The sequence below is a fragment of the Gossypium arboreum genome, chromosome 3 (genome assembly GCF_025698485.1).
Source record: "Gossypium arboreum isolate Shixiya-1 chromosome 3, ASM2569848v2, whole genome shotgun sequence".
NCBI classification, from domain to species: Eukaryota; Viridiplantae; Streptophyta; class Magnoliopsida; order Malvales; family Malvaceae; genus Gossypium; species Gossypium arboreum.
In genome coordinates this window covers 2,861,353-2,882,203 of record NC_069072.1, presented here as the reverse complement: position 1 = coordinate 2,882,203, position 20,851 = coordinate 2,861,353, and the positions used below count along the sequence as shown (strand labels likewise).

The following is a 20,851-nucleotide window of genomic DNA, read 5'->3' as shown; positions in this document are numbered from 1 at the left end:
TGTTAAACATAAACTTGTCTATGGGTCAGGTCGGGTCTTGAAAATTTTTAGGTATTTTAGGTCTATTTGATAGGCTCAAGTCTAGTCTAGTCCACTCGTATTAAAATTTTTACATTATTTTTAATAATTTTTTAAATGCAATACATTGCAAACACTAAAAAATTAAAATAAATATTCTTCAATAAATTAAAAATAAATAAATTAATAGTAAAATTAACAATAAAATAAAAATTATAAAATATCTAAACAATAATAAAATAATAATAACATTTAAATTTATTTTTCGAATTTATATTTTTATTTAAACTTTTCGGGGAAAGAGGAATTAGGGTAAAACTCTAAAACGGAAAAACTCATGAAAAAGTATCTTGAAAAGCTGACAGTGGGTGGGCCCAACCCATTCATGCGTTACAATCTTAGTAGTAAATAGTAAACTGAAAATGTTGCCATTTTGCATTCGATCTTCTTCTCTTTTTTTATTTTTACTATATTGCCCATCTGATTCTCTATTTCTTATCTGTGTAAAATTAAAGCAGCCAATTCCAATTATTCAACAAATCTTTTCAAAAACTAAAAAGAAATTCAAACAATTTCATCTTTCTTTCTTCTTCTTCTTTATGAAAATCTAAAATTTGCAGAGCTGGATCGTTATGGCTATCAAAATCCCAGCCTTAGGATCAATGTAAGTATCTGTTTTTCCTTTCTATCAATTTTTTTTTTCAAAAAAAAAGTTTAAATCTATTTCTTAATTCTGTAGATTACACTTTTATCGTCTCAGTTACTGATTGTTCCTTTTGGTAGGTTTTTAATTTCTTCATGGAAACCTAAAATTTCTTGCTGGAAATGATGAAATGTGAACATGCATGATGCAAACTTAGTTATTGATTACTTCTTTAATTTTCAATTTTTAAAATAAAATAACTGTTGCGTTCTTCGTAATTACTTTTTATTTTTCCAATGAATTTGGTTGCAGATACATGGAGTCATGCAGGAGGCATGATGTTGCACCGAGAACTGAATTTTTATCTGCGCTCTTTAAGGTTTGTCCCGATACGTACTCAGATTTTCATGTTCGAAAATGTTACGAAGTTGCATGCATATTTGTTTGTTTCCAGTGCCTTGGAATAAACTTTGAATGTTGAGAATTTAGACAAAATGCGCTTGGAGCTTCTGATTATTAGTCTAGGAGTCTCAAATTGGCTTGCCAGGCTTGTGATTCTTCTGATCATACAGTCATGCTACCAGTGTATTTCAATTAGAGAGCTGAATGTTCTTTACAGCTTCGTTGTCTTGTGAGAGTGGCATTTTAGTTATCCTGCTGAGAGTAGCAAGAAATATGTTTGGCATCATGCTTAATAGTTCTAAACTCTTTTTCTCAGACCTCTTTCAGGCGGTAGTAGGTAAGGAAGGAATAATTTCTGTTGTTCGGTATAGTGCGTTGAGATGTTCTAGGAGTTGGATTTTGGGGCTCAGTCTTATTACAAAGTGTTTGATTGTACACAGTGCACCTTATCATCCATCTAAAAGCTCAGGCGTGTTGTTTATGCTTAGTTTATCTATAATCATGCATGAAGTGATGCTTCTAGGTGAATCCTAACAATGAAGGACTTAGTGAAGTGAAAAAGTTATTTAGCTGGTTCTATGGCTTACAATTGATCCAAAGACACAGAAATTGGTTAGTTACAACTAAACATGGTTAGTGATGTTGAATGAGTAAAGAATACTCTAGAAACCCATAGACCTTGAAGCACATGCCTAAAATGTTTGATAAGTCTCGAATATGAAGAAATATCCAAAGCTCCCTATAACTTCAACTCAGGTTATTAACATCCCAGTGTTTACGTAATAAGCATAGAAATGTAAAATGAATAATCCAAATAATGTAGTCCATATTGTTGTTTGGTGTAGCTTTAGGTGTGTCTGTTACGGTGGCCCCCCCGGGGGGGGGGGTTGGCACCCTTTGGTACTATTGCACAAGTCTCTGGTAAAAGATGGCAAGCTGTTATAAAGTCTAGTTTGAATGTTTTTATACTAACATCATATCCAAATTTTTGGCTCAAAGGACTGTTTTCTTCCTCTTTATCAAATGTGGCAAATAGAGATTGATTTCTATGGTTAAATATTGATAAACACTGACTACATCTTCATATCTCCTTGGATTCCTTGAGCTGAAGAAACATAATTTTCCTTTGCTTAAATATTGATAAACACTGACTACATCTTCATATCTCCTTGGATTCCTTGAGCTGAAGAAACATAATTTTCCTTTATTCTTCAGTGTCTGTTTATAATTATTTTGCTGATGTCTGTGCAAGTTAAATTAGATAAATACCTTTGTCTTGGTTGAACTTTTCAGGCTGATGTTAAAAAATCCCGCCATGAGTTATGTGTACTGGAGATTTTATTGGACCATGTGAAGGATGTTGATTTTCATCCACTTCTTGAAGTGACTACAAGAATTGGTGATTCTGAGATTGAAGCAGTTGATGTGCTCAATGAATCATCTTGTGCATTGAATGGAGAATATGCTTTAGTTCTGATACGATCTATTGATCAGAAACTTCGGATAGTTGATCTCCAGGATTTGTCATTTGGGAAGGACTTCTTGCGGTATAAAACAGCGTTTATTATGCATTAGTATCCTTTAGTAAAGTATCTGATTTTATACTTGTTTTAATGTGTCAGACTTTATATTTTTGTTGCCACTCTTTTTAGGGATAATAGAATCGTGAAGTTGTAAAAGTTTGTCTGGAGAAAATAACTTTATTGGCTTAACATGTTGAAACATTTTCAAACTAATTTTAATAATTTATGATTTAAGTGGTACTTCTACCAGTGATATTTTGCGATACTTAATCTACTCTTGTGTATTTCAGGACGTAAGTCTCTGCTTTTAGGATCTCAATAGGGAAAGTGTATATTTTGAGAAAAAAAGAAGAGAAAAAATGGTAAACAATGCAATTAGCTAATACAATTTAATGCTTTTAGAAATGTTAACCCCAGTTTCCCTTTTTATAATCAATCTTGTAGCATAATCCCCCATATGGTAGGATAATGATTTCTCCTTTTTTTTTTTCTTCCTTCAAAAATGTAGTCATCAATGACCAAAGGCTCTTGGTCATGATCACACAAGAAACTATTAAGCTATTTGTCGTTGTCTTTGGGTTTGGGGTAGGGTTGTGAAGAACCTTAACCAAGCCTAAGGTTTTAGTGAGTTGAAACTTGACAACTTGAAAGAGAACAGAGAGAACAATCTACAACCAAATAACGTTCTCCTTGAGATGTGTGAGAACGTGTAAAACAGATTTTATACAGACTGGTAATGGCATTGCTTGTGACCAATACAAACCCAAATATTCTTGTCAATCCTCAATATAGAAAATAATAAGATAAAAGCATTAAAGAGCTTGTTCTTTTACTTATGGTACTTTTTGCGTAACCTAAATATCTGATGATTAACATTGCTGATTAAATTTCACTTTTTGCCTTTATCTTCTCTATATCATATGTCTTGGATACTCTTTTAGGCATAGATAGAGTAATCAGGTGCATAGGATGGCAACTTAATTTAGTTTTAGTTTTAGCTTTAGGTTACGGTATGGTTCATTTTTCCAAATTTTTCCATGTATTTGAAGGATCCTTAGAGGTCATATCTCCTTATCCATGAGTTGAACACAAAGTATCGGAAACCGGTACTTCATAAAAAATGTAGAGTCCAAGCAACATAGTGGGTTGGCACTATGTTGGCATGATTTTTGCCATGGCCAATGGGGATTGGCAATGGAGAATGTGGTTTCTGTTACACGTGTCCTATGGAAGATCATGATTTTTGGATCCTTCGTTATCCATTTATTGATGGAGCTCCACTTTTCCGTAGAATAATTTGGAAATTTATATATTTTCAGTATTCACCCTTTATTTTATTTTGAATATTTCAATAACATGTTTTTGTTTGAAAAGAATCTTTTGACGTTAGCCTTGGCCTTCAATAACCGGATGCATGTTCAAATTGTAAGAAGGTAGTAGTAGAAAAAAGATAGGTTATTGTACTCTTTTTTGAATTTGTTCTACGAGTTCTAATAACATAGTTCCTTTCTATATTGCTTGGTACAATATTTTGAAGGTGATATTCATCTGGGATTTTTTCTAAATAACAACCATCTAGCAGGGACACCGAGAGTGTAGGTTCATACGAATCTTAAGGTATTTATGGTAATTTCGAAAATCAACTGGGGTGATAAAAATTAAGAAGTAAGACGCTAATTGGCATAAAAGGAAATTGATTATCAGATTAAACTTTCCATTCAATATATAAGGAAAACCAGTGAGTTATCGATAGTAACGCATTAATGTTATCTATGTATCATATATTTATGTTGAAACAATAGTTAGTGAAGCTTTAGACAGGTTTCCTTTCTTGATAGTTCCCTCCGAATTTTCAGCTTGTGGTCTGTCATAATGTAGTAGTAAGTAATCATTAAATTTCTATAGTTACGTGAGGATATTTGGATGAAATACTAAATCAATGCAATTAGAAAAATAGATTAGCATTATATGCTTTTCGACACTTGTTAAATGTTTATTCAATGTAACTGATCTTTGTGAAAATGACGTAAACATTGTCGAAGAAGTTAAACGTACCTTCTAGATTTGATCATATAGTTGTCATTTAGCTAAAATTGGCTATCACTTGTCGTTTTGTTATATTTGGATCGGCTTAGACGGGGATTTCATTTGTCAATTTGGCTTTAGAAAGATTTGGTTCTTTTTCTCTTTCTATCTTCCTTTCACCGTCACCATTCTTCTTCTTCTGCTGCTGCTACTTGAATAAATTTTCAGGTTCTAGCATCACTAGGAACCCTTTGTTCCTTTAGGCTTACTATTTCTCTTTGCGAACTAATCTTTAATGACTACTATAAATGCTAATGCATATTTGAAAGATATGAATTATAGGCCTTTGGAAAAGCTCTTATCACTGTTCTCATGAATGTAACAGGAAAACTCCCGTTTCTTTCTTGGTTTCTCATTTTCTTCTAGCTGTTTTCGATTTGGAAATGGTTGAGTGCACAGGGTGCTTCTGTTAGCCTCTAGTAGATGACATGTCAAGGAGTTGCCTATCTGTACCAACTGGAGCGATTAGTTTGATTTGTCACAGTCAAGTTTAGAGTTTGCTGTGGCCCTTGTTAGATTGGGCCTCTCCACCTGTTCCCATTTGGTTTAGGTTGGATGCTTAGCAGTTACATTAATGATTTCTTCTTGGTCAGCTTATGAGAGGGATTAGAAATACTTCAAACATTCACATTTTGATAGCTGCTAGATTTTCTTTTGGCAATGTTTCAATTATAACTGAAGCTGAATGAGTGCTGTTGCATAATTTGGAGATGCCTGAATATGGTGAATTTTTTGGGCCATTATTATGTTAAATTAGTTTCTTCTTTCTCTATTTTGCTTAAGTGCCCATTTTGTAAGTTGTGTTACACTTTCTTGATTACTGTCCCTTAGTTTTGTGCTATCTAGATGATGCATGTTTTGATAGTTGCTTTATCTCTGTTGGAAAATTTTGTGAAGTTAATAAATGGTTTTATATGTCTTTGATTTTTTTTAACTAATTTGGGTTATCATTTAGGGATGTTTCTCAACGAGGGCTACAATGCCAAGTTCTAAACTTGAGGTCTTCGCATTTTCGGAAGCTCAACTTGGTGGGCGAATTTTTGCGGTTGCACACCCTTAACCTTGACTATAGCACTATGCTCAGTAGCTTTCGGGAGGATTGTTTTTCTTCCATGCCGAATCTGATGTGTCTCTCAATGTGTGAGACCAGAATTTCCAACTTATGGACTACAATTGCTGCACTTTCCAAACTTCCTTCTTTGGTGGAGCTTAGGTTTCAAAACTGGATATGCTGCAATGATGTTGGATCCTCTGGATCTTCTGGTGGTGATGATCAAACTGGACCCAGTCAGCCGAGCAATGCATCTCACCTTGAGATGCCACCTATTAGTCTTAATTTACTTATAGATCTTGATGTCATGACTGAACAGGCAATAAGAAATTTGCTTCCATTCAGTATGAATCAGAATTTTCAAAACGCAAACGAGGACTCTTCGGATGATAGTGAAGTAGATTTTTCTATTCACCTGGAAAATGATCAATTGGACTCATCACACAGTGCACCTCCTGGGTGGAACAGAGAAATCAATCTACCGAGTGAGGTGAATCTATGGCCTCTAATCAGCAGGTTCTTTAGCTGTTTTGTTTATAGCATACTGTGGGGTATTAAGGTGCTAAAAAAATGAAGTTTTTGGTTTGTTGTTTAATGTGATAATGGTATCAAGGAGAAATAATTTTGTTTGCCACACAGATAATTCCTGATATGCTAGTTAAATTCTCCTAAGTTAGTAGTTATTTTTAATAGTATTTCCTTATCATTATTATCTATCTTAATATTAGGTGAAATTTCCCTTATTTTATAGCTCAGAAATGAATGAGCATATGGTAGGATTTAGTTCTGGCATTCACTCTAAATTCCTAATAGACTCATTGACTATGAGAGTTTCTTTGGATTGTCTTGTTTAACATCTTTCTTCTAAAGCCTTGGTTTTGATAATCCTGGTATGTTGTTCTGATTCATTTGGCAGACTACTTCTGCTGCTTTGTCAAATCAAAATGGAGAAGAGTCTTCTGAAGGTGCCATCTCAGGTCATGTTGCAGATGTTTCATTCAAGTACATTTCTGAACATGCTCCACCAATATGCTTTGAGCAACATTATAGGGAGTTCATGATAGCTTCAATACCCCAGTTGAGAGTTTTGGATAACTTACCTATCAGAAATATTGATAGAGAAATAGCTAATCTGACTTTCTTTGAACATTTTGAGCGCCTACCTTATAGAAGAAGCGACAAAGAAAACGTTGTTAGTATATTGCAGAAGCGAGAAATTAGAGCAATCCCTTCTAGCTTCCGGACACAAAAGCAAATGCCAATGGATCCTGTTGGGAAGTCGCAACATTCTTATGCCCGATCTCTCTGTGCTGCAAAAATGGGATCGTCAGCTTGGCCATATATGCATTCACTTTCTATTTCAGGCAATGATTTGGGAGATGAAAACGGTAGCTTTCGTCCAAGGCAGTTTGAATATCATCCAACTAACTCTAGCCTAATGGTCTTTGGAACTTTAGATGGTGAAGTAGTTGTTGTCAACCATGAAAAGCAGAAAATTGTTAGTTACATCCCTTCATTTGGGACAATGAATAGCGTGTTGGGGCTCTGTTGGCTCAAGCATTTTCCCTCTAGGGTGAGTAAATACTATGATGTGCTCCTAAGAGAGGTTAAATTATAGTGCTCTCTAACTTCATAAATGCGTTTGCCTACTTTATTTCCTTTTCCTTTTGAAATTTATGGTTTTAGTAGAAAGTAAACACTCACCACTTTAGAGATCTTAACAATTCTTCTAAATTTCATTCCTCAGTGCCAACTCACTGAGTTTTACCTTTTTCATTCAGCTGATAGTCAGTGCCAACTCACTGAGTTTTACCTTTTTCATTCAGCTGATAGCAGGTTCAGATAATGGCTCACTGAAGCTGTATGATATTCAGCATTTCCCATCAACTTCCAACGGCTTGCGTACCGCTAGTTCTGTCACATTTGATGAGTTTGATCAATTAACATCTGTTCATGTTAACTCTACGGATGAACTCTTTCTTGCAAGTGGGTACTCAAAAAACGTGGCTCTGTATGATATCAACAGTGGAAGACGGTTACAAGTGTTCACTGATATGCACCAAGAACACATTAATGTAGTCAAGTTTTCGAACCGTTCCCCATCAATTTTCGCTACTTCATCATTTGATCAGGATATTAAGATGTGGGACTTGAGACAGAAGCCAATAAGGCCTTGCTACACTGCTACAAGTTCTAAAGGAAATGTGATGGTCTGCTTCTCGCCAGATGATCACTATCTTCTCGCCTCAGCTGTTGACAATGAGGTAATTTTTATAATAGCTAATAGCATTAGTTTGAGTGTCTGTGCTAATCTTGTTCTATGTATTTGAACATTGAGTTTCATACTTGGTCTATGATTAACCTGGTCCTTAAATTCTGGCCTTAAAAATAATTGGATAGATGAGGATATGAAACCACTGATTGAGAATAAATTTTACTAGAAATTCCAACTATGATTTCACCAATTTTGTGAAAGATTTTCTGCGAATAGATTTTTAGTTTTGCTATTATAGGCATTTTCATTTTCCACCCATATTTCATTTTTCAGTTTTGAATTTTGCCTCTCCAAGAGGGTGGATTCAAGTTAACCAGCCAATAAATGCAAATTTAGCTGATAGCACTCTTACAAACTGCCACTCTAGCAGGGTCATAATTTGGGTAATGACTCTCGTGGTTGTGGAAGTGCCACTGTATTGTACTTCTAATAGAATCTATATCCTAGTTTCCATTCCATTGAACTTGAATATCTCAGTTTTTGTTTTTCTTTGGCCGAGACTTGCAAAACTCAATTGAAATGCTCTCTTCTTATTTCGTTAGTTTAAATTTTGAATTAAAATTTTCTTAATTGTATTTTGCAAACATTTATTCCTTTTCTAAGAATATGCCATTTAAATGAACCTTTACTTTGAACTTTTATTAATGTTATTATTGAAGTACATATTGGTATGATTTTGGTTTGAAATATTGATATTGACAGGTAAAACAGCTCTTGGCTGCTGATGGAAGCCTTCACCTGGATTTTCAGATACCTGCTACTGGCAGGTCGCAAAACTACACTCGTTCCTACTACCTGAATGGTAAGGACTATATTATAAGTGGGAGCTGTGATGAGCATGTTGTCCGTGTTTGCTGTGCTCAAACGGGGAGGCGTCTCAGGGATATATCTCTGGAGGTACACGTGTCTTTAAATTTGCACATATTTTGTCCAACATCGCTGCTCCGTAATTTATGAAATATAGATAAGTATGGAGACACGTGCCCAGCATGGACCAAAATTTAAAGACAGGATATGCTTTTGGATAGGTTGCTGAAATTATAGGATCAGATGGAACATGCTTAACTATAGTTATGTGGTTTTTAGGGATATCCGCAAGTGCAAAGATTTATAATACGATAGGAATAAGCCAAAATAGTTTGTAGGAATAAAACTTTTAAGATTTGAACTGGGGCTGATTTGTTTGGTTTTAAAATTTTGCTATATTAGAAAATCATTAAATTAAGGCAAAGAATCTAAAAGCAGAATAGGAGATAAGAACCAAAAATAAGTGAAAAGTCAAAAGACTGCTGATTAAGAGAAAGCCAGAAACCAAGAAACTAGGCTGCAGTTCGAAAATTTTAAAGTCAAAAGTAGCATAGGATATTAATGCATTCATCTTGTGCAGGGAAAAGCTTCGGGGAGTTCAATGTTTGTGCAATCACTGAGGGGGGATCCCTTTAGGGTGAGTTAAATCATCTTTCTAGTGATACTTTATATATAATTCAGCGTATTGACATTTAAATTTTTTTTGTGGATATTCTTTCCCACCTTAGTGTACTTTTTTGTTTTAATCTTTGTTAAATCGACAAATCACAAACATTGCGTGTCGCTGCTAGTGTTCTGGTGACCTTGTTCTCTTGTTTGTTTCTTGTGGATGTCAACTATGAATTACATGTTTAGAAGCACAATTCATAAACCCATCGTTTCTCAGATAATTTATGAATCTGGTACACGGAAGAGCAGTCTGTTTTCTAGGGAGTTCCTTATATTAATGAAAATTCGAATCAAATAGCTGGTTGATCTTGATCATGATAACTAAATACATATATTTTAGTGGCTATGATTATATCTTAGGGGTGAATTTTTCACTCTTGGCGCTTCTTCATATTTGGCTTTTCCACTTATTGATTTTCAAATATCCCTGCTTCCAGCCTTTCAACATGAGCATATTAGCTGCCTATACTCGACCAAGCTCAAAATCTGAAATAGTCAAGGTATATTATATCTCACTGTCTTGTTTTTTTCTTTATATGGCCGGGTGTCTCAATCTTACATTGATGCTTGAACCCCATTTCTTTCAGGTCAATTTGCTGGCTTCTTCAGAGTGTAACAAGGAATCTTCATCTGGTGGGAGCTCTTTCCCATTCAACAGCATGGGAGGTTAATTTATGTATGCATACAAAAGCTACAGTATCTATCTTCTGCTACTTTATGACTCTATAGGTTGAACAATCACAGTTTATACAGGTCAGCATATAGTCAATGTTAAACTATTAAAACATTGTAAAATCGATAATATAGATTATTATCGAATGTACTAGCAATGAAGTTTTTTAACTCCACAAACGGAATTAAAAAATTGTCACATGTCCTTAGTATATATTTAAAAAAAAATAAAAAATTAAAGAAATAGAAATGTGGCTTTTTTAATCTAGTTTGTGAAGTTAAACAACTCAGTTGTTAGTGTATGGAATAATAGTCTGATGTTATAACTACATAATGTAGGTAACTGGAACCTGTTATTTAAATGCAACTCTAAGGCATGAATGCTTTTTCTTTTTGTTGGGTTAAGCTAAAATCATGAATTCCTACAAAAACTATATTGATTAGCTTAAACTATGCATACAGTTCCTGTACCTTTCAAAAATTAGGAATTTAGTCTTACTTTTCAGATTTCAAAATTCAGGTCTAAATTGTTGCTACTATTTTTTTCTTTTTGGTTAAATTCGTTATTGTGACATTTTGGAAAAAAAAAAAACTATTCACTCAGTAGCCATCTAATTAAAAAAAGATATTGTAATTAACCTAGATTTAACAAACAATTTTGAAATATGAAAAGTAAAGAAATTAAATTTTTGGAAATACAAATAAAGTGACTAAATTTTTAATTTTTTAAAAGTAAAGGGACAATAGGCATATTTTAACCTATTGTTTATAGACCTCATAGTAGCAATGATTATTGATAATTTGATATTAAACATTAGAAATCATTGTCCATAATCATGCAGACATGTTTAGGATTTGTCATTTTGCTTCATACATAAAAAGTGTATTTTTGCCATGCTTAATAGTCAAACATGAAGTTTAAATTTGTACATGCCATTTGCCAACACCATATGTGAGCCAATGATTAAGAATTTAACATCACATCTGTAGATTAGAAAGAGAAACAGTCAAGTGTTCTTCAAGGTCGGGAATTAGATAGTGGAGGTTTAACTAAAAATTTAGGGGTTAATGAGAATTTTTTATTAAAAAAAAGCAGTTTAATTAAAGTTTTAAAAAATTTTGAGGGTTTGATGAGAATTTTTGAAAATTTAGAGGGTTTAATTGAAATTTTTCAAAAATTTGAAAGGTATAATAAAGTTTTTAAAAATATTTTAGGGTTTAACTAATTTTTTTACATATTTTGAAAATTAATAAAATTTTGTGGGGTTAAGCTCCTATTAAGGAGTTTAATTATCCTCCTTTTATGTTGTTTTCCTTCATGTTTAAATTAATCATTACAAAAGAAAAATTATTAGAGGTTTTTCTTAATAATCTTCTAATGATAATTTTTTCTTTTCATAATTCTTAAATTTACCTATAATCTCTCTCCTACTCATTAATAGGAAGATAATGCGTTTCAGCATATTTGAACCCACGTTCTCTTGCATTGATAATAATGCTCATGCCAATCAAACTAAAACTCGATCGGTTTCTCAAATAGAGTTTTAAGTAACTTGTAATTACGCATATCTTTATTATATGTATTCAAGTTATAGTTTTCAGTTTGATTATTATTTAAATGTATTGGTTTTATAAAATAAAAAATAATTATTGTTTTAATTGAATTAACTTCAACAAAAAAATAAAAATAATGCTTGAAGAGTATAAAACACTATTTTCAGGCTCAATTTTCATTTTGTATAGTTATTATAAGTCTAATGACTCATAATAGCTTATAAATAAAAATCAATAAACTTATAATAATAAAATTATTTAAATCACATGGGATGAGTTATTTTGAAATAACATTGATATTTAGTACCAATATGTTTAAAAATTTAATAAGAACAGTTGATTGAGTCTTAGCTTGATTAGTATGAACATTATTGTCTATATATGATGATATAGATTCGAGTGTACTGAAACACATTATCTTCTTATTTATAGGTTAATGAGTAAAAATAGATAATTGTATCAGAATCTATAACAAAATTTAAAAAAAATGATTTAAAACGAACAATGTAGACGTACAAATAGATAAAAAGTGAAAAGAAAAAAAAAAAAACCAAAAACGAAAAGGAATATTGCAATTAACGAAAAGTCTAAAACACACCGTATGGACAGTGCTTGAAGTTGAAACCCACCGCTCCCTCATTGTCTGCCATTAAACCTCCTTACATCTCATTCAGTGCACACTCCTTTTTGCCTTTTGCTTTCCTCATATCTATATATACACACACAGAGTCCACTATTACACTCAACTTCTCAAACTACTTAACGTCATTAAATAAAAAGAATGAAGATCTTGTTTGCAACATTGCTGGTTTGCTTTCTTCTACTATGTTCCTCAATTTTGGAGCCAGTCATGGCACAGCCTCGGTCACGTAATATTGTTAATGATAATAAATTATATTACCACCTTTTTCTTTTTTGAATTGCTTCAAGCCTTGTGTTGTGTTGTTGCATTGCAGCTTCATGTGCGGGGAAATGCAAGGCGAGGTGCAGGAAAGCAGCGGTGTGGGAACGGTGTTTCAAGTACTGTGGGATATGTTGCGAGAAGTGTAAATGTGTGCCATCGGGAACTTATGGGAACAAACACGAGTGCCCTTGCTATAGAGACATGGTCACCAACAAGGGCAGGCCTAAATGCCCTTGAACTCACATTTTCTCTCTTAATTTCAAAATAATAATAATAATGATGATGATGATGAGGTGTGGAGATTTCCATGGCAAGACATGTATTTATATGTTCATGAAAATAATTGTTCTTGCTATTTAATTTATGTTTATAGTAGTATTTAATCTATATAATCATTGTCGGGTGGAATATCTTTTTTATATTTATATTTCAGTATTTATGCAATATATTGTATGCAGATTTTATATTTAAAATTTTGACAACTACATATGTGAAGTGGCGGAATTAAAAAATATTTTGAACTGAATTAAATTGTATATAATTTTTAAAGGGTTAAATTAAATATTTATTATTTTGGGAGTCAAAAGTACAATTTTCTATTACTAATTTAAAATTCTATAAATTATAAAGAGCATAAATTAAAATTTTACCATTTTAGGGTACTCTACTTAGCTCCACCACTGCATATGTGATAAAAAGTATAAAAATTTTAGGATGGTTAAAATTGAATTATATGCCAAAAGGAAATTTTATCGTTATATTGATTTATAATTTTATAATTTTTATGAAGTGAATTTGAATATTTGTGAATATTTGATTTAATTTGTCACCTGCACAAGATCAAAGGCTTGTCCAAAAAATGAAAGGATTTGAACAAAATACGAGGCCCGAAAAATAGATTTGGGTAAATTTTAAGGCTCGTTTTCTATATGAGTTGGGCCTTGGACAAAATTTTTTGGCCTGAACTTGACTCAACCTGGCCTGGATATATTATGATATAAAAATATTATATTAATTATATATTTAAATAATAATTATATATATTTATATTTATATTAAATTACTAACCGAATAATAATTAAATCTATTACCTAAAATCTAAAAAAATTATCCAACTAAATAACCCAACCCAAAATATAAATTTTAAAATTTATATTTAATACAATAAAATATATATATTTATATTTGCTTTTTAATACAAACATTTATGTATTTATGATAGTGTTTTTAATATAAATACTTTTTAATGTGTTAGAGAACTCTTATTTTTAACTTTTTAGTACATTTAGTGTATTATATATATTTTAAAATATTTTAAATAAAAATTAATCTAAAAATAAAATATGAGCAGACCAATTTACCTTTCTTAAATTGGGTCGGGCTTGGGAAAAAAATAAGCCCATTTTTGGGTTGAGCTAGACCCAAGCTTGAAACATTGGTCTAGATACCTTGTATGGGTCTAGCCCAAACTAGACTCGACTCATTAGCACCTCTTATATTTACCATATGTTTTATTTTTATGGATAATAAATATGAATATTCAAATTCATTATGTGTTTTAATTTTTAAAAATATATTTTTATAAGTATTAAAATAATATTTAACGTATCCTAATATATATTATGAATAATTTAATTAATTTGGTTCATATAATAATATTTAAAGAATAAAAAAATTTATTTCTCTTGCACGATAAGTTTTAGAGTTGATATGTTATTTAGTACTTGAGTTTAGTTAACATGTTCAATTTGATATACGAGTCTTTTTAATCTAATTTAGTACTTGACTTTGGTTTCAGTATTCACCCTGGTACTTGAGTTTTCTTTTATCCTAGTTAAGTATTTTTGTTTAGCTTTAATATTTAATTTGGTACTTAAATTTTTTTTTGTCTCAATTAAGTACCTATGTTTTCCTTACTAGAGTACATATGTAAACACATTAATTGGGACACATGATTCTATTAAGCCTATGTACTAAATTGACCATTGAAATCAAATTCAAATATCAAATTGAGATAAAAATTTAGTACCAAATTGAATAATGAAACCAAATTCAGGTACCAAATAATATATTAACTCTAGTTTTTGTTTGGATTGCTGTGATAAGAAACCGGGCCACAAGCCCAGACATAATTTTTCCGGCCCAAACTTTTAAAACAAAAACGACGTCGGCTACACTATCTGCTCCACTGTTTTCAAAAATCGAAGCCACAAAAAAATCCCCATCTCTCTCAGTCTCCGCTTCCCAAAAATTCAATTAGATTTTGAAATTCCAGCGAAGGGAGAGGAGAGACACACACACACACACACACACACACAGAGATCTTCAAATTTCATCAATGGATCATTCAAAGGTTCAAGAGGTAACTTCAATGATAAACCCTTAAGCTTTCCATTTTGGATCTTTAATTTGTCTTCTGAATTTATTTATATAAATATTTCGATTCTTGTCCAGATCGTGGAGAAGCAGGTATTGACGGTGGCGAAGGCCTTCGAGGACCAGATCGACGAAGAGATTGCGGCTTTAGATCGACTCGACCATGACGATCTGGAAGCTATTAGAGAGCGGAGGTTGCAGCAGATGAAGAAGATGGCGGAGAAGCGAAGTCGTTGGATCGGTTTAGGCCATGGTGAATACTCTGAGATTCCAGCTGAGAAAGACTTCTTTTCTATTGTTAAAGTTAGTGAACGAGTCGTTTGTCACTTCTATCGCGAAAATTGGCCTTGCAAGGTATATACGCCTAATTTTATTCAAATTTCCTTATTGTGAATGCTAATGAACTGATTGAATCAAAAGGCAAGTAATTAGTATGAATTTTTTCTTTATTTTGAAGTAGATTTGAAGATAAAAGCAATATAAATCCGTCTTTTTTGAGTTGAACCGCAGGTAATGGACAAGCACTTGAGTGCATTGGCAAAGCAGCATATAGAGACACGTTTCGTGAAAATTCAAGCTGAGAAAAGCCCGTTCTTGGCTGAGAGGCTCAAGATTGTTGTTCTTCCTACACTTGCCCTTATCAAAAATGCCAAAGTCGATGATTATGTGGTATTGTTAAATTTTCTCTCCAACAAATTTTAACATCTGAATTTGATCTTTGATCTTTTTGTTTTTCACTGTTTGCTAATAGTTTTTCATGTCTGTATTTTGATGGTGTGATTCATTTGCAGGTTGGGTTTGATGAGCTCGGGGGAACAGACGAGTTTTCCACTGAAGATTTGGAGGACAGATTGGCGAAAGTTCAAGTCATCTTCTCTGAAGGCGAATCGTCATCGAGACCCAGAACACAAACCAAAAGGAGTGTCCGACAGAGCTCGAACCCAGACTCGTCCGATTCGGATTAACTGTGGGTTGTCTCGGTTTGTAAGCTTTCTTTACCTGTTTCAGTGGAAATCAATAGGATTTATCATCATTCCGTGTTTAAATACTTTAAAAGCAAATGAAGAGAATATTGTTTGTTGTATGAATGAGATCATTTAATCATCTCGATATTTATATATATATGCTCAATCTAATTTTGCTGTAATTTTTGTTTCGGTTTATGCATTCGGATTTGGTAAATATTTTTGTTTCTGTTTATGCATTTGGATTTGGAAACGGGTGATTGAAAGCCTCATCTCACAGTAGTGGGATGTGAGCCAAGATGATCAACTGCTTCCAGCTTGTACTATTTATCTACTCACTTAAGGATTTTGCATCGAATCATTCTCTATGAGAGAGATGGAACTTTCATTATTCTAATATTACTGTGGATTTTGTTAATGAGTATCTTAAGAATAGTTTTTCAAGGTTATTATATATACCAGGCATATGCTATTGCAATGGGAGAATTAAAATTTGTTCCACCAATATTTTTACGGGTTTTGTCTACTCATTCCTTAGAGTTAGTTCTTATTGGGTCGGGTCAAATTCAAGTTGGATTTATACATGGTATCAATGATACATTTATTATTAAAAAACTGGCTTGGTCTGAGAACGTAGGGCTCATTTAAAAATAAGGAAAATGTTCATATAAGAGAACATGGGTTTAAGTGAGTTGAAGCGCATTATACTTTTATTCATGAGTTGGGAGGGGTTATGGGTGGTTTTAGACAATGTGTCAAAAAAAATGAAAAAATATTATCAGAATTTATAACGAGATTGTTAAAAAAAAAAGAAAAAGAAAATATACTGTACCTAAGTTTTGTTTATTTTATATTTTTAATTAACAAAGTTTAGCTAGCGAGTTTCAAGTAACAATTCGATGATCGGTGTGACGGATTAGTACTCATTGACAAGTAGGATACCAAATTTTAGATTCAAATTGATCTGATGATCAGTGTTAGAGATCAAAGAAAAAAATTGTTTAAATTTTGATTTACAAATTTGATTAAATTGTAAAAGAGGAGGGGAAGAAGAGTTTCATTGTTGCAAGTGAGGTGAACAAAAAGGTCATACCATAGTGACTTTAATAGTTCAATGATTCAAAAAAAAAATTGAATAGTTCAGTTGTCATTTTTTAAAATTGAACGATGAAAACGTAAACTTATTAATAATTTAGTAAACTTATTAATAATTTAGTGACCTTAAGTGAAATTTACCCTAAATAAGTAAGTCATTCATAAATAAATTTTTATTTTTATTTAATATTTATTAATTTTATATACTTTTTATTTTATAAATTTTTAAACATAAATAATTTAAATGTTTTTTATATTTACAATAGAATTTATTTAGTTTTCATGTAATTTAAATTTCATAATTCATACGAGTAAAAGAAAACTAAGGTTAGACTTTGACCTTAAAATGGGCATACCAAGCCCTCTCTATAACCTAAATGGGTTTAATATTTTGCTAAACTAAATATTTTTGTTTGAATCTTCATAAATGTGCAGCAGGCATTTGTACATAATCAGATACCCAACTTTTGAAGGAATTTAGTTTAAATATTTAAAGCTATTATTAAATTTAACATTTTTATTTTATTTTTTTAATTAAATAGTTGGGTAAACTACCTCAAAGTTATTAAATTATTAATAAGTTTATGTTTTGATAATTTAATTTCAAAAGTTATAAAATAATTATTGAATTAATCAAAAGTTTTTATTTAAGTCATTAAGTATTAAGTTTTTCTTCTTTTCAAAAGTCCATTAATCTAAAGATGTTCCATATAAAAAAAAATTTGTAAAAGAGAAAGGGAAGAAGTTTTTCATTGGTGCGAGCGATGCAAACAAAAAAGGCCATACAATAAAGATTTTAATAATTTAGTTATCATTTTACAAATTTTTAAAATTAAATAATTAAAACGTAAACTTACTAATAATTTAGTGAACTTGAGCTTTTATAACCTAAATAGTGTAACATCCCGAAATAGGGCCTAAACGGAATAGTGGTTGCGAAACTACAAATTTGAGGTAGAAAATTTATTTTATTATCATTTTAAGGTCTATGGCATGATTGCATGATTGTGTGAAAATTTCGTTTAGAAATTTTATCGATAGAGGGTCCAATTTGATATTTAGGACTATATTGCAAAAGTTGTAAAATGTGTGTTCTAGTTCACAAAGGTATTAAGTACTTGTGAGTAATTCGAGATCCCACTATAAATTCTATCGATATAGATTCTGTCCTTGGATAGGAATTAGACCATTATACTAGTTTGGACAAAAATACCTAAAGAAAAATAAAACACCATAGTTTTTAATTAAGGGCATTTTGGTCATTTAGTTATTAAAATGAATTAAAAACAAAATTAAAAGCCAATTTTTTATCATCTTCTTCATTGGGCTGAAATTTCAAGGTTTCTCCATAGCTAAGTTTGTTCCAAGCTTCCAAGCTCCATAGTAAGTGATTCCAAGCCCCGTTTTTAATGATCTTTACGTTTTTTGAGTTCCGGTAACTTGATTAAGCTTATTCTAGCAATAATTCAACCTAAGGTTCATATTTGGAAAAATACCCATAGGTGAAATTTGTGTATTTTGGTGTTTTATGATAGAATATGAGGTTTTAAATTATGTTAGACAACTTGTGCTACTCGGTTTTAAGTGAAAACGAGTAAAAGGGCTTAATCGGTAAAAATACCTAATAGTCATAAGTACATGTTAGAGTGAGAATTTGATGTTGTCATAGAAGGGAAAAATGATCAGCATGTCATAAAACATAAGAAATAGGATGAAGTTTAATTTCCAAGCCTTGGGGAAAAAGTGTAAATATGTAAAAGTTTAGGGATAAAAATGTAATTTTGTCAAAGTTTGGGTCAAGGACTATTTTAATAAATGTGAGTATTAAATAAGCTAAATTTTTTTATTATAGATCAAGAAGAACAAAATCCGGAGTTAGACCGGGGAAAGAAAAAGATAGTGGACTAAATCGATATAGTTGATCGTATTTTGTTTCGAGGTAAGTTTGAAGTAAATAAATGCAATATTCTATTATTTTATGTTAATTTTTTTAATTTCCAGCATGTGTATATTTATTTTATGAAATTATTCAAAGAAGACTCAAGCATGAATTGACGGAGAAGTAATTTCAGAAAGTCCCGGTTGAACCTTAGGAATGTGTAGGATACAAATGTCATGACATTAGGGTTTAAGGATACCATGTAAGACCATGCCAAGGCATGACAATTGGTAAGGTTTCTAAGGCAAGGAAATCATGTAAGACCATGTCAAGACATGGCATTGATAAGTTACTATAAGGCAAAGGTCCCATGTCAAGACATGGCAATGGTAAGTTTAAAAAGGATACCACATAATACCATGACAAGTCATGGCAATGGTAAGGTACCCACGTATCCTTAGTATTCCAAGTGGTTCAACGGGAAATAATTTAAAGAGAATATCAAGGTAAGGTAAGGTAAGACGAGTTATACTAAAAAGGTAAGACAAGTTCATGCTAGAAGAGCAAAGGTAAGTACATAATGTTCATGTATGCTTGATAAGGAAAAAGGTAAGTAAAATGTATTAATAAATTTGATTAAGTAAGTAAGTATTTAAGTAAGTGAGTAAGTGAAGAAGTTTAAAATATGTCTATGACAATTAATGAAGTTGCATTAAGTAGTATCATGCCAAGTAGTAAGATAATTCTTATGAATGTTGTTATTTATTTGCATGCAAACTTACTAAGCTTAATGCTTACCCCCTTTATTTTCCTTCTTTTTATAGTTTTGTCAAGCTAACTCGGGGATCGTAAAGTACGTCGGAGGTCCGGGCACACTATCACGAGGATTATTTTGGTATAGCTAGACGTTTTATTTTGAGTATGGCATGTATAACATCGTAGCCAGTTTGTGTGTATAATCTTATGATATAGCTAATGAATCGTATGTAAATGCTTGATAATCATTAGCTGTTGGAATGGCTAATCAAGGACATGTTTGGTGTTATGTATGCCTAAATGCTAGTTATTCCATGGAAATCATGAAAAATGTGAAATTAGCTTTAAAATAGTATCAGACAGCAATAATGACGTGAATTTGGAAAATCACTAAAAATAGTAGAAATGGATTTAGATAGTGAATGAGATATAGAATTAAAGCTTGATGAGTCTATTTTCATATGGATGGAACAAAACAGGTATATGAGTTATATTTTATGAGATATTTAAATTTTTATGAAACAGGGCCAGAGTGATTTCTGGATCTCCTGCTCTGACTTTGGAAATTCACCAAAAATTGTAAAAAGATAATTAGAAGTCATTCTTTACATGTACAGATTCCTTATTGAGTCTAGTTTTATGAGAAACAAACGGCATAATAATTGAAACTCTGTACAGGGAGATATTTAATTCGTAATACACAGGGGTCAGAGTATTTTAACCTTGAAACAGGGGAGAATTTAACTAATAAACTGTACTAGTTGGCCTGACCAAAACTTCTAGAAAAAATTTAGTTGATAGATATATGAGTCTAGTTTCAGGAAAAATTTATGGAATTGGATTTCGAGTTTCGTAACTCAAGATATGAATTTTTAAGCGACTGTGACGCAATTAGCCAGCTTGTCTGGAAGTTCTAAAATAAATTGTTTGAGCTGTTTAATTAATGAATTAAGTCCGTTAACACCTCGTGCTCGACTTTGGCAACGGTCTCGAATTCGGGACATTACAAATAGGTTTAATTTTTTTGTTCGAATCATTTCAAATGTGAAGCAAAGTATTTGTACATAATAGTAGCTGGACTTTTGAACAAATTTATTTTGAATATTTAAAGCTATTATTAAATTTAATACATAAAATATAAAATTATAATTGTAAAAAATAATTAAAATGGTATTGT

The 20,851-nt window shown here is 31.8% G+C and overlaps 3 protein-coding genes and 1 long non-coding RNA gene across 4 annotated transcripts; all 4 read left to right on the top strand.

The window, feature by feature from the left end:
- Window positions 1-334: 334 nt before the first annotated feature.
- On the top strand, window positions 335-10,557 carry LOC108486514 (protein DWD HYPERSENSITIVE TO UV-B 1). Its single transcript, XM_017790602.2, has 10 exons — window positions 335-682; window positions 974-1,040; window positions 2,357-2,610; window positions 5,627-6,212; window positions 6,639-7,295; window positions 7,549-7,986; window positions 8,700-8,894; window positions 9,385-9,441; window positions 9,911-9,973; window positions 10,061-10,557. Exons 1-10 carry the CDS (start codon window positions 651-653, stop codon window positions 10,142-10,144), a joined length of 2,433 nt encoding a protein of 810 aa, XP_017646091.1. The 5' UTR covers window positions 335-650; the 3' UTR covers window positions 10,145-10,557.
- Window positions 10,558-12,417: 1,860 nt separating this feature from the next.
- Window positions 12,418-13,011, top strand: LOC108486515 (peamaclein). The gene is made up of 2 exons (XM_017790603.2): window positions 12,418-12,568; window positions 12,656-13,011. The coding sequence occupies exons 1-2, from the start codon at window positions 12,481-12,483 to the stop codon at window positions 12,838-12,840; spliced, it is 273 nt and encodes a 90-aa protein (XP_017646092.1). The 5' UTR covers window positions 12,418-12,480; the 3' UTR covers window positions 12,841-13,011.
- Window positions 13,012-14,757: 1,746 nt separating this feature from the next.
- Window positions 14,758-16,161, top strand: LOC108484410 (thioredoxin domain-containing protein 9 homolog). The gene is made up of 4 exons (XM_017788184.2): window positions 14,758-14,965; window positions 15,058-15,333; window positions 15,490-15,648; window positions 15,771-16,161. Exons 1-4 carry the CDS (start codon window positions 14,942-14,944, stop codon window positions 15,942-15,944), a joined length of 633 nt encoding a protein of 210 aa, XP_017643673.1. The 5' UTR covers window positions 14,758-14,941; the 3' UTR covers window positions 15,945-16,161.
- A 2,187-nt stretch (window positions 16,162-18,348) lies between these two features.
- Window positions 18,349-20,029, top strand: LOC128290690 (uncharacterized). The gene is made up of 3 exons (XR_008280478.1): window positions 18,349-18,422; window positions 18,892-18,978; window positions 19,743-20,029. It is a non-coding gene; the product is annotated as an uncharacterized LOC128290690 (long non-coding RNA).
- The last annotated feature ends 822 nt before the right edge of the window (window positions 20,030-20,851 follow it).